At 32.9% G+C, this 14,319-nt stretch overlaps 1 protein-coding gene across 1 annotated transcript; it reads left to right on the top strand.

The window, feature by feature from the left end:
• The first annotated feature begins 6,549 nt into the window (after positions 1 to 6,549).
• Positions 6,550 to 14,189, top strand: LOC110722660 (mitochondrial adenine nucleotide transporter ADNT1-like). The gene is made up of 8 exons (XM_021901934.1): positions 6,550 to 7,055; positions 7,892 to 7,940; positions 8,922 to 9,085; positions 9,521 to 9,558; positions 11,411 to 11,523; positions 11,615 to 11,728; positions 13,367 to 13,708; positions 13,797 to 14,189. Exons 1-8 carry the CDS (start codon positions 6,892 to 6,894, stop codon positions 13,878 to 13,880), a joined length of 1,068 nt encoding a protein of 355 aa, XP_021757626.1. The 5' UTR covers positions 6,550 to 6,891; the 3' UTR covers positions 13,881 to 14,189.
• Positions 14,190 to 14,319: the final 130 nt, after the last annotated feature.

Genomic DNA, 14,319 nt, shown 5'->3' with positions numbered 1-14,319 from the left:
GGCATTTAGCTAGTAGTGAGTACTTTTGGTCGGAGAATTTTGAAAAATGGTCACTTAGAGAGAATTAGAGAAATCTGAATACAATGAACTTGTATAATCTTATTAATGAGAATATTATTTGGAATTTTTTTTAAGGTTAGTGTGGTCCAAATTTCATAATCCAACTTATTAAATCTTAAGGTATTCAAAACATTCTAGAAAATTCTCTTATATTGAGAAGTTGATGGAGAATTGTGGAAGAATCTAGAATTTGGTGAAGATCATGAAGACTCTAGATTTATGTGGCAATTCAAGGAGTATGTTTGTTGAATATTCCACACACTTATTTGACCTCCATACATCAGCTCTAAATAGTGGTGTTGGACATCATTTGAGAGCATGGATTCACCTACATCATCCTCCAATACCTCGATACAATACACACTATGAGTGTCCTTTCATGCTTACCAACAAATGCCACTCTCTAAAATATATATCATGGTCAAAGTTTTTATATACACACAGTTTTCCTAGGGTTCTTGTACTCTCCTTTTTTCATATAGTGGATTATTTTTCGGCGCTCGTTATTCGTGAGTTTTTTTTTTATAATTTCTCCCACATTAAGTATTATATGTCCATTTTCACTACTTATCTTGCGTTTACCCATCTTTTCAATATTATTTTATTAATTTTTACATCTTTAATTTGCTTCTATTGTCTGCTCAGTACTCAACACCCCTAACATTTTTAAAATAAAAATAGCACGAATGGTCATTTTATTAGGCATTATAAAAAGGAAAGAAAGAAAAGTGTCTCAAAGTAATGTAATCATGTCACACATTCTTGTTAATATTGATGTGAAAAGGTCGTACTATTTACAATCAGGAACTTGACTTGGGTTCTACTTTTGCATTGATCACCAGATTCACCACATATACTATGATATGATGATATATCTTTTACTATGTATTTCGCTCTGATTTCTGTTTATCGTCTTCCTTTCTCTCTATCATTAAGAAAATGATGGTGGCATTAGCACCATAGTAGAGGCAGAGACGATGAGGCGATTAAAGAAACAATTTAGGTGGCTATGTGAAAATCTTAATAATAGCGGTGATGACAACAATAAACTTTGTCAGTTTTAGGTTTGATTTGATGTTACGGCCTCATTTTAAAGAATTGAAAAAAGTATTTATCTTGAAAAGTGTTTTATTCAGTCTTCTTTTTATTAAATGGCATTTTGGCATGGTTTAATTTCATAGAGAGATAGGCATGTGTCATGCACTCATGCCTAAACACTGCACGGGTCAACAAGCTCTTAGTAATGGGTCATAACCTTAATGCAATCAGCCGATCATTGGATTTTTTTTTGTTGTAATTATAGGTAATAACACATGCTAACAATACTTAGAAATTAAAGTTGTATATAGTTATTCTACACAGTATGTATGACATAATAGTATAATGCTATAATAGTACTTCATGTACTATGGCCACTGGCGAGCCTTGGAAAAAAAATCATAGAAAGGTCAAAGTTTGATCCTTCATAGCTTCAACCTCTTGTTTGAAAATAAAATGATTAACTGCTAAATCAAATGAGTTTAACCAAAATCCACCCCTAGCCTATTCATATATGTTACTACATATATACCTACATACATATACTAAACATGATCTTTCCTTTAGCTTCCAAACTATTTGACGATACTTTACTAGGAAAAAAAAAATCACCTTTAATACGGTTTCATATCTACATCATCCTATAATAATCTATTACATCATATAAAAATATTTATTCGTTCAATAAATATGAAAATAATCTATTACATTCATATATGTATCAATCAAAAGGGTTAAAAGCAACATTAAAAGGACCATAATAATATCAATCATGTAATAATGTAACACGAAGTAGATCCATAAATAGTGGGAGATACATCAACGCATATCTACAAATTCTTGCTTTTTTATTTCACTTGCAAATAAATATCCTTCCTTCCCTCCTTCGTAAAATTGAGCAATTTGGCTAAACTTTAATTCAAACTCACCCAAATTTCATATCTATATACAATTTCCATTAAACTCATAATTTTGAGTATTACTTCTTCCAAAATTTACAATTAAGACGAAAACACCCACTAACCTTTATCTTCTTTTTAGCCTTCTTACTCGTCAATTCTTCTTCTTCCCACTCCACCTTCCTCTTCAAACATTCAAAGCCATTAGACCCTTGGGATCTTAACATACTACGTGTTGATGATGACCATAACGACGAACATGTCGACGACGACGATGATCTTGATGATGATGGTAAAACCATCATATTTCTTTCAATGATATGAGAAAAAGAAGCTAATTCATATGAATCATAAAGAGGACTTCCACAATCCCATATCATTGGAGATGCTTTTGATAAAGATGGTAATGATAATCTTTCAATTTCTTCCTTCATTTTTTCTTTTTCTCTTTTATTTTAGAAATTGAAGAACTATATCTCTAACTTTTTGTTATATATATGTTGATGTTGTAATGTAAAGTTTGGACCGTTGCATGTGTACACTTTAATTGTATAATTTGAGTTTAGTTTATGGCCTGGTCGGTTGCAGGTTGGAAACGTTAATGATTTGATAAGTCTAATTATTGGGAGAAAATGGTATTATTAGTGATTGACTAGCCGCTTAAATCAAATCATGCATTTGGATTATTAGATGTGTTAGCGACCTTAGCGTCATGCATAATTTTTTGACGTACTTCACCAACTATTCTCTTGTTAGGGATTATTAATATATACCACTATAACAGCACTTTAATTTGTATTTTGGCTTACTCTTTTCGCCATTACCTAACAAGTGGTCCGACATTTAAAAATATATACTTGATATCTATTTAAAATATCTATTAAAAAGTATTCCTAAAAATGTTTATGTGTCACGCGGCACATTCAGCCCGACAATAAACTTGCCACATCCAATTAAGATGAAAATTAAAAGCATTATCATCTCATCAACTATTGATTAATCATTTTATTTAGCCCATAAACAATATATTTTTTAGGATTTTAAAATCATACATACGTAAATTAATTTTCTTTCAAGCCCAACTTATAACTCACTCAATTCCACAACTTTAAGCTGCCATCCCAATTAATAGAGTTGGTCATGGCTTGATCTACTAAAGAGTCCAAGTACAAATGTGATTTTTTCTATATGAGAGAAGTAAGAATATTTTCTCATTATAAATCATGTGATAAACACATGATAAATAGTAAACACTACGTACTCCGTAGTCGAATTCAATATGTACTAATTTAACCAAGAAAAGAAATGCATGCAAATTAAACTTAAATTATTAAACACATACATAATAATCTAAAGCCTTAGAGTATTACCCAATCAGCTACAAGACATCCAAAAAACAACCTCATGAACCCAAATTGTGCGCTTGATAACAACACTCAATAGCTCAAGCCATATCATAAGATCAAATGCTCCAAATCAATTGAATGAACAGAGCTGCAGCAAAACCCTAAGAGCATAGAATTGATTATTTGATTTCCTATAGGTTCTTTCAGCGTTGAGTTATCTCATACAAGTTTGGAAATTTGATTTTTTTATGCATATTTTATTTACACCCCTAAAGTATCTTTAACATACCTTTACATTTGAGGTCAAGTTCAATTTTAACCCCTAATTATTTTCAATGAAACACCAATTAATTACAAAGAATCAATATGCGAGTTGATGTACAAATTTAATTTACAAAAATTTATATGGACCAATAGATGCAAACTACATATTCTAATACATGTATAATATATAATACAAAGTATATGCACAAAAATAATATATTTTAAAAATACATACCAAAATTTTGGTTTTAAGTTAAACCTCTTTTCCACAAATTTACAAACATAACTAATCATTAATCAACTATTGTATTACCATATGTAAGAAAATTAGATTTTATAAAACTACCTATAAAAAATAATAGTTTAAAACTAAGTACCTTTATAGATCTGTTTATTAGATTTATAATAAGAAATGCATGCAAACTTAAATTATTAAACACATGCATAGTAGGGCTTGTTCACATTTACTTAATTTCAGTTCAGTTCAGCTCCAATCAGTTCAGTTCAATTCAGCTCTTAATTTCCCCCTCTCATAAAATATTCATTTCAGCTTAATTCAGTTCAGTTCAGTTCAGTTTAGCTTATAAGTTCTATAAATGTGAACATACGCATAATTTAAAACCTTAGAATCTTACCTGATCAACAACAAGAACTCCCAAAACAATGTTATGAACTCAAAACATGTGATTCGTAACAACATTGTATAAGTCCAGTAACATCATGAGAATGCTCCAAATGGATTGAACAAAAAAAGTTGTAGTCGAAAACCTAAGAGTGTAGACAAGAAGTGTTCACTACATAAGTTTTAGGTTCATTTAGAGTATTAAATATTAATGGTTTAAAATGGCCAAAATGACTTCTAACTTGCCCATTTTCCATGATTTTAACTCAATGGTTGAATTGTCACCTACAAGGCTACAATACACCTAAATACTTAGTTATGAATATTTATGACTTGAAACAACATTTAAAAAAAAAACCAAAACAAAACAAAACAAAACAAACAAACAAATTTACAAGTTTTAGGTTCATTTAGAGTAATAATAGTTAAAAATAACTTCTAACTTGCTGATTTTCCATGATTTAGCTCAATGATTAAATTAACACCTATAATACACCTAAGATATTTAGTTATGAATATTTATGACTTGAAACAACATTTTTTAAAAAAATTGCAAGTTTTAACACTTATAATAATATACTTAGTTTAAATGTTGCACGCATAACTCTTTTTTTTTCCCCAATTATTGCTATTATAATTGTCTTCTATATTGATTTCGCTTGTTTTAGGTCTATAATACATTAATACCACAAAGGCTCGAGCCCTTCACTACTAGCAAGATAGATGAAATACATGACACGTTTCCTTTGTTTATGCTCAATAATTGTATTTGAATGTCTTAAGAATGTTATTAATACTCTCTCATTTGAATTAGAAATTTAGGGTCTGTTCTGATTTAATGAACTAAGTTGAATCGAACTGAACTAATCTAATTGGAGCTAAACTGAACTGCATTGAATGGAGCTGAACTGAATATTTTATGAGAGAAGAAAATAAGGAACTAATGAATTGAACTGAATTGATTGGAGCTGAACTGAACTGAACTGAAAAATAAGCTGGAGAATAAGCCCTTACGTATGTTATGTAATTTGTATTTTGACTTGCTTTTATTTGTCGCTACAATTATTCATTTGCACAAATGCACGATATTATTAATAATAATACGGAGTATATAATATTTTGTAATTAGTCAATTTTGATTTAGTATAGCTAGATGTATAACTCGTATAGGGTGCAGCAATATCAGGTTGCAGGACAATAATTAGAAACTAGATGTGAAAAAATTCAATATTTCTTTTAGAAAAAAATATACAAAAGGCTCCGACCATGATATAAAACTGGAGCATAAACTAATAATGCTCCGATCGTGATATAAAATGGAGCATAAATTAATGAAAATACTCTGTTTTTTTTTTCATGACCCAAGCATTAAGTAGGTTACATGCTCCGGTTTCAAATCCACCGGAGTTTATGCTTCGGTTTTGAACCGGAGCATTTTCAAACTATAATCTACTCCATCTACTATTGAATTATTGATGGGGTTAATAACCGGAGCATATGACTAATTTGATTGGAGCATTTGATATTTTTTTGTAAATATTTTCTAATTAAACATCTTTTTTTTTTTGTTACAACACAAAGTCTTATATGTGACTGGCCACACAGTGTGGACAACCACTATAGAGGTTACTTTGCTAGTGTAATGGGGGATTACTTGATCAGTGTTAAAGGGGTTACTTCATTATTGTTATAGAGTTACTCGGTCAGTGTTATAGGGGTTACTTGATTGGTATTACAGGGGTTACTTGATAAACGTTATAGGGGTTACTTTAAGTGGTCACACGGTGTGGCCGGCCGCACACAAGTCGAGCCGTTGTTACAATGTATATTTCATACGTCTTTTAGATTTGCAGATAAATATTGAATACAATTTTTTAAATTACAGTACGTATAAGTTTTAGAATCCATGACAAATATCACAAAATTATATGATTATTGTATTACAGTTCTAAAAAATGACTAATTGACTATTGTATTGTACTTCAGATTACTCTAGAAATTTCTACTCGTATAATTTAAAAACCCGAACATAACTCAGACATTATTTTTTTTAATAACAAAAATATTTCATTAATTAGAATTGATACGACATCTACAATAGAGAATCGACGTTAACAAATACATAAGAATATAATATATCGAATCAAATAAAATTTTCTTTCATAAAAACTATATCGTCGAATATATCTTATACTGTAATGTGGAACATCTCCCGCTTATATTGTTAATAATTGCATTATCTAGTTGTTTATCATAGAGTACTTCAAAATTTATTATCCAACAAAATAATGATGTACATTTATTTATTTTTTCCTAGTAAAAAAAAAAAACAAACATCGTACAGACCGCAGCCTTTGTTACGGCACTTACCCTAGCAAGCCTTAAAATCTTCCTCGGGGCTAACTAGCGCCGGAACCCGGCAACCGTAAAACCACTTTCACATATATATTCCTCATTTCTCCATTTTCCGCTTTCTTCACTTTTCTTCTCTCCGAAAATCAGAAAAGTTGCAGAAACTTTCTCTCTCCTCTTTCTTCTCTCTTCCACCTGAAAAAACTCCATGTTCATTTCTTTCGCCTGAGAAAAAATCCTCGGATTATCGTATCCTAGGGTTTCAATTTCGGAATCATCGTTGATTTTCGCAGTTTAGGAGAGAGAAAAAATGGCGTCGGAAGATGTGAAGCAACGAGGCGAAGCTGCTGCTGTTTCGACATTCGTCAATTTGGCCGGAGAAGCTAAGGCGGCTACTGAAGGCGTTAAGTCTCCTCGTCATGCTCTTCTTAGCATTTCCAAATCTCTCGCTGCTGGTGGAATCGCTGGTGGAGTGTATGTTTTTTTTCTCGTTTTTTTTGGTTTCATTTTGGTGGCGTTTGAATTGGAGATGATCGGAATTTTTGATGTTTTCAGGTGTTTTTTTTTTTGAAGTGTGTGATTACTGTTTAGTGTTGTGTGTTTGTGGAATTGATGAATTATTTTGTTCGTGTTATTGGAATTAGGTTGTGGAATTGAATGTTTGATTGCTACAACTTGCGCGCTAAACGTTTGACGAAATGAGTGAGATTATTGATTAGTGTGTGATTACACTGTTTAGTGTTATGTGTTTGTAGAATTGATGTGTAATTAGTTTGTATTAATGAAATTCGGTTGTGGAATTAAATGATAGATTGCTATAAGTTGCACGTTAAGTGTTCGATGAAATGACAGAGAATACTGATTAGTGTGTGATAATTGATTAGTGTTATATGTTCGTAGAATTGATGTGTTGTTAGTTTGTGTTAGCGAAACTTGGTTGTGGAATTGATTGTTATAAGTTGCACGCTAAGTGTTCGACAAAATGAAGAGAAAATGAGTCTAAGAGAAAATTGAAGAGGTTTTATGTGATCAACTGCTGTGATTTTTGTTTGTATTGAAATTCAATGTTTTCAACATTTTGAGCCATCTGAATATATGTGATTGAAGTTTTGTGTAGAATAACTAGTGTTTTGGTACGTAGTTAAAATTTGGTTTGGAAAGTGATGCAGTTTGAGTATTTGTACCTACTAGAAAATTGAAGAATTTTCAATGAGTGAATGAATTGACTGTGAAATGAAAATTGATGAATGTCTTTAAAAGGTCTAAATTTCGTATCAATTATTAGCTTACTTTTGTGGATTTGATCGCAGGTCACGAACAGCAGTTGCTCCTTTAGAACGTTTGAAAATTTTGCTGCAGGTGAGTTTACAAATGAAATTATAGGAGGTAGAACGTTGCCACTTGATCTATAAGCCTTTTGTATATATTATCTTGTATTTTGTTTTGCTACTGCTATTATAAAATTATAGGAGGTAGAGAAGTGGTATCATCTGCTTAGAACGCACAAAGTATAGCATTGGCTATTAACTTTTCTAATCAATTCTATGGTAATACAATTGAGATATGTATGCATTCTTTACACCGTACTACCACCTTCATTTTACTGTATGAACCTTCTGACCTCTCTGACTTTATGTATATCTGAATTTTTTCCCCTGTTATGTATTCATTCTCTGCTCTTATCAGGTCCTCTTTTGCTTGTTATTTAGCTGCAGTGTATGAATCAGTAGATGATGGATAGAAACTTATTGAGTTATTAATTTATGCCAATTGCCAAAGAATCATCTTATGAACGCAGGAAATGTTAATTGCAATTTTCAAGCCTGCAGATAACCATGAAAAAGATATAAAGGAAATTTCTTGCTTGGTGACGTATTTCTTTTATTCCATATAAATCCCTGCCTTTCCAAAGTATATAATTGGAGCTTGGGTAACAAGTCTAACAACAGAATGGTTTTTCTCCATGTAGAAAGCTGTTATATCAGTTTTGAGATCATAACTGGACGATTCGTTTTTTCTTGTATAAGCTTATCAATGAAAGATCTAATACTACCTCCGGTCCAAATTACTCGCAACTTTGGGGTATTATTTGTGAGATATAAAATATTCCAAAGTTGCGAGTAATTTGGACCAGAGGTAGTATATATCAATCAGAAGCTTAAACAATATGAAGCTGATAGTTTTTCTGTATTAAGCACTAAAGTCAGCATGTGATTTATATCCCATTAGAGCTAGACAGCCAGTTTTTAAATTTAACGTGTTATTGCCAATATCTTGTCTTAAGTATTAAAAGCTCAAGTTATTTCCTTTGTGATGGTTTGCTGGTTTTGTTCTTTTCAGGTTCAAAATCCTCACAGCATCAAATACAACGGAACAGTTCAAGGTTTAAAATACATCTGGCAGACTGAAGGATTCCGTGGGCTGTTCAAAGGCAATGGAACTAACTGTGCTCGTATAGTTCCAAATTCGGCAGTCAAGTTCTTTAGTTATGAGCAGGCATCCAAGTATGTTCTGTGACCGAACTAGCTAACTGTGTGCATAAGATCTCAATGTTACTTTAAATTCAATTTTTTTTTAATTTAATTTGGCTTTTTAACTATTTAGCATGCGTCAATTTTTAGAATCAAATTAATATATGACGAATATTTGGGAATCAAATAGTTTCTGTTGGTGATCTAGTATCTTGAGTTCTTGACTGAGTAAATATATTTGAACCTATAAATTAATTAGAAAATATTTGTGTGAATTTACGGAGAGATCAATTAAAAATCATTGAGCTAAAGACTTCTTTTTGAAGAAAAATAATTGTAGACTAACACTTAAGTTAGAAAATGACTGAAACATGTGGAGCCCAAAAACTTTTGTATCAATTACTTTTATGTCATGGTTTTTTGAAGATAGTTTCTTTGAATCTACTGATGGCTTTTTTCATCAAACAGGGGAATTCTGTGGCTTTATCAGCAGCAAACCGGAAATGGTATGAGCAACAGCAAATTCTGTTGCATATAGCTTCCATTCTGCTCATAGACAGCCTTACCTAGAATTGATTGGATCTTATGAATTTTCTTGGCAGCTGCTACTCTTTTTCCTTTTACAGGATTTCATAGATAAATTCATAGATTTATGAGAAAGGGAGAGAAATAGAAGGAGCATCCAAAGCTGTCTGCTTTTCACATGTAGTAACCCTTGTTCAAGACACCTTTTAATGTTTTCCAGGCTGATATCCTTGATGAGATTTAGAGAGACTTTAAAATTGTAATTGTATGGCGATGTCAGATTTAGGGGTGTGCAGATGAGCCAAGCTCGAGAAACTTAATGGAGGCTTGACTGAAGTTGGAGTTTGAGTAGAGCTGAAATTTGATTTTTTTAGTCAAAATCCGTTTTTGCTAGCCCAATTAATATTTACTCCCATATTTTGAAGTTTTCATTTCCTCTGTTAGGCTGGGATATCCCAACATAATTGGTCACTTTCCAAATCTATTAGGTTAAGTTATGATTTTTTCCAACATTTTCTTACTTTTGTTTGAATTTGATCTGTAGTATCAAGGATAATTACAGGTTTTCTGGTGATTTTCTTAAAAATGGCTTCTAATCAAATGTGGCCAGTTAAAGTGGGGTGGAGGGAGTATTGGTAGCTTAGATTTAAGCAAATCTCCATATAGAAAATATACATTGCATAAGGTAAACACACTTAGGTTATTGCATGGACGCGGTAGAAGGGTCTTTGCTGCTCCAATGGAATTAGTAATGTCTGAGTACACAGCTTAATCTTACCCAAGATGGTTATTTTGATATGACTCTCATAAACATAATGTTATGTCCTGCTGCCTGCCTGGTGGGGGCAGCTGTGATTCCTTCCCAAAAATTTAAGTGAGGCTCTTATGAGGAGAGTATGCCTGATGCTCTACTTTAAGGTACATGACTCTCATAAATAAATACATGTCAGGCAGTCAGAGGAGGTGGTGTCTAGTGTGTAACTGGCTAGATATTTGTGGATGTTGATAAACTGATGATCTAATCATTGCCAGTGTTGAGTGAAACCTTTAACTACACCCCTACAATGGCACTACTGCAGTTGCGTAATGCACACCTGTTAATAGTGTAGTAGTGCAGTTATGGCCTTGCCACGAAGGCACCAATATGCAAGAATGAGAGTGAGCAGTGGACAAAGAAAGGGGTGGCTGGTGGAACTCTGAGAAAGCATTTACATATTTTATGATGCTGACTTTTTACTTATAACAACTTTCATGTGTCTTAGCTCCCATCATCTCCTGTGTCCTTGGTACAACATGCTTTTTGGTAAACATCTCTCGTGTGTTTGTTTAGTGTTCCAAATATGTCAAACAGATTACAGCCATAGCTGTGAATCAATTTTAGCTCAAATACATAAATGTGTAGTCACTAATTGTATATGGATTTTTTTTTTTTTAATACATGTAACTTGAATTTACCAAATGTATACACAACTAAACAAAAACCTAAGCTTGTTCCTGAGCATTCTAATCAAGTTTAGTCAAACTCATTAAAGGTAGAGCGGTGGAAACGGGAAGAAAATGTAGTAGATATAATAAGAATTATGTACTAGGGATGTGCCTCTAGGTTTGAACTTACCTTTCCAGTTTTGCTTGAAATAGTGTGTGAAATTTATCTTGGACAGAAGTATTCTAATATTTTCAGATTTGGTAGTTGTTTGATATGGTTTATTGCTTGAATGACTAATACAAGTTTCTTGTTGTTTCAAGATGCATTGAATTGACTATCAACAGATTGTATGATGATGGGTTGCTCTGTGGGAGACAATCAGATTTATCTTGCATTGTATTTTGCAGAGAATGCTGAACTGACTCCTGTTTTACGTCTTGGAGCGGGAGCATGTGCTGGAATCATTGCCATGTCTGCAACTTACCCAATGGATATGGTACGAGGCCGGTTGACTGTTCAGGTATAAATTTAGCTTTCTATACCAATCAATATCAATAATTACTCTTTTTGGTCACCTATTTATATCTATATTACTGTTGTTTCTTTCGCAGACTGCTAAATCTCCTCAGCAGTATAGGGGTATATATCATGCTCTCACAACTGTTCTCCGTGAAGAGGGTTTCCGGGCCTTGTACAAAGGGTGGCTCCCTTCTGTTATTGGGGTGGTAAGTACTATGTGGATGGTGATTTGATATAAATTACTATAAATTTTAATTATTGTTTCTCCCATCGAAAATCAGCCGACAAATTCTTATAGACCTATATAATTTGGGATAACAGATGGAAAATGGCATTAACGTGTAGGGGCTGTGGTGGCATATTGAATTAATCATGACTGTAGGTGACTTGTGTTAAAAAAAGTGATATATAGTACATTTATGTTATAGTAATCAGATTGGGTGATTGTTGGAAGCTATCTTGTGTAGATAGTTTTTTATGCGCATCAATTCTAATCTATTGTACTTGCTCTTGGACTCCAAATTCTATTTGTCTATATGCACTCCCTCTGTCCAATAGCAGTTCAAACACTTAACAGTTGTAGTTAGGCTATCAGTTATTCTTTGAATAGAACTGTAGATGTGATGGGAGTTAGTAGGATTTTCTTGTTATTTTAAGTGGATTCAAAAGAAGGGATGTGACATACGAAGTAATAAATAATTGTTGGAACCACTCTTAAAAGAAGGGTTCAAATTATTAACTGGTGTGCATTGATATTAACTACATGCATCTGTAGGGAAAATTGTATATGGTCTTAGTGGTGCATTTTTTCATTAAGCATGAGTTGAAATATGGCACTAAATAGACACTCATTCCGTCAAAACTTATGGTTTCGTTGCTCCTATCCCCCATTTTAGATATGACAAAATTTATAGTTGGGCCATATATACTTTCCCAGTTACTCACTTTTAGTAACATAGTTTTGGTTTTGGAAAATTCAATCTCGCCCTGTTATTTGCTATTAAAAAAATGTTAGAAATTTTTCCAGTCATACTAAAAAAGTGGCACAGTGCGTGTGACTATTAGTTATGGTGTGAGGGACAAGGGAGTACTCAGTTGGAATCTGATTGTTATGTGCAGTTCTGATGAAATCTCATACATTAGACAGATTGTCTAGTATCTACAACCTACGGGTTTGATCAATATGCAGTCTTTCCTGGAACAACATTTTTTTTTTTTTTTTAAGTTTTTGTTATGTCATAGTTTGATCCCCAATCACACTATCTTTAATTCATCAAGGCATTACGTAATGGAGTGACGTAGCTTGGTTGCTGAAGTCTGAATGTGCAAATACTTGTTTTCTGACAAGTTCAATTTCATAACATGACAATAGTAACTATGGGCTGGTGATTTTATTATTTGCTGGAACATAAACTGGTATAAAGCATTAAAATGGAAATTTTTTCTCTTTCTTATATATAATATACCTGTTTACTGAGCATATTTAATTATATCCAATATACTGAGTAGTATCCTTTGAAAACTTGTTACTTATATGTTATAACTCGGCGGTATATTGGGCTGGTATGGCATATTGGCTTTTACAGTTATACGTAGTATGTCTTATGTGTGAGTGTACAGACATTATTAGCCCTCCTTTGTTAATGCAAGATCAGGCTCGGCTTAGAATGTGATTTTTTCTTAGGTTTTGGTGATTGCCACTTATTAATTGTTGGTATACTAGCATTGTACATCATGTGTGTAAAAACTGTAAATGGCTTTGTAACAAGGTGAAGGGAAAAGTTAAGGATGATAATTTTTAACTTTTATTCATCAATTGCCTTAATGATACTTGTTATCTGCAGGTTCCATATGTGGGTCTCAATTTTGCTGTATACGAATCTCTAAAAGACTGGCTCATCAAAGAAAAAACATTTGGGCTTGTTCAAGACAATGAGTTGGGTGTAACAACGAGGCTTGCATGTGGTGCTGTTGCTGGGACTATTGGCCAGACTGTTGCTTATCCTCTTGATGTTGTACGCCGAAGAATGCAGATGGTCGGCTGGAAAGATGCATCTACTGTTGTTACTGGTGATGGGAAAAAAGTTGCACTTGAGTATACTGGTATGGTTGATGCCTTCAGGAAGACAGTTCGATACGAGGGCTTTCGAGCCTTGTACAAGGGTTTAGTTCCAAATTCTGTAAAGGCAAGTTTTCCCCCTATTTTTCTGCACGTTTGGAGTTGTAATTTTTGTTTTGGTCATTGTCTCACTTTGGAATTTATAAATGCTTCAGGTGGTTCCATCCATTTCAATTGCATTTGTCACATATGAAGTTGTGAAAGATTTACTTGGGGTGGAGATGAGAATTTCAGACTGAAGCGGTTGTAAGTTCGAACTTTTAATTTCTGCATTAGGGGTTGGGTGCACACAGTCAAGGTAAATTATGAGGGAATATTCTTTCGCGGTTCACGATTATTTTCGAAAGCCGTCAGCTGCAGATGCTGGTATCTGCGCCAAGTGACCATCTTAAGTTCCCTTTTGATTTTGCCCTTTTTATTTATTTGGTATTCCTAATAAAGAATAGTTTGTACTATCCTAGATTTCCTAGGAGATTGATAAAACGCTTTTATCAATAATTTTATAGATCAATCTATATTACCGATACTCATTTACAGCATTTGTAAAATTAGTGATTCGCGAGCTGCATAATAATAAATCATTTGATATCTTCATGTGCAATATTTCTTTATAATCAATCAAACCCTGAAGAGATGATATTTAGTCAATGGCAATGCTGTTAACAAGAGTATATTTGG

The sequence above is a fragment of the Chenopodium quinoa genome, unplaced genomic scaffold, assembly GCF_001683475.1.
Source record: "Chenopodium quinoa cultivar QQ74 unplaced genomic scaffold, ASM168347v1, whole genome shotgun sequence".
Taxonomy (NCBI): Eukaryota; Viridiplantae; Streptophyta; class Magnoliopsida; order Caryophyllales; family Amaranthaceae; genus Chenopodium; species Chenopodium quinoa.
This window is presented reverse-complemented; position numbering and strand designations above follow the sequence as displayed.

Coding starts and splice junctions, on each gene's coding strand:
- LOC110722660 (XM_021901934.1), top strand. CDS start 6,892: ATGGCGTCGGAAGATGTGAAGCAACGAGGCGAAGCTGCTGCTGTTTCG. Junction 7,056..7,891: donor GGTGGAATCGCTGGTGGAGT/GTATGTTTTTTT, acceptor ATTTGATCGCAG/GTCACGAACAGCAGTTGCTC. Junction 7,941..8,921: donor GTTTGAAAATTTTGCTGCAG/GTGAGTTTACAA, acceptor TGTTCTTTTCAG/GTTCAAAATCCTCACAGCAT.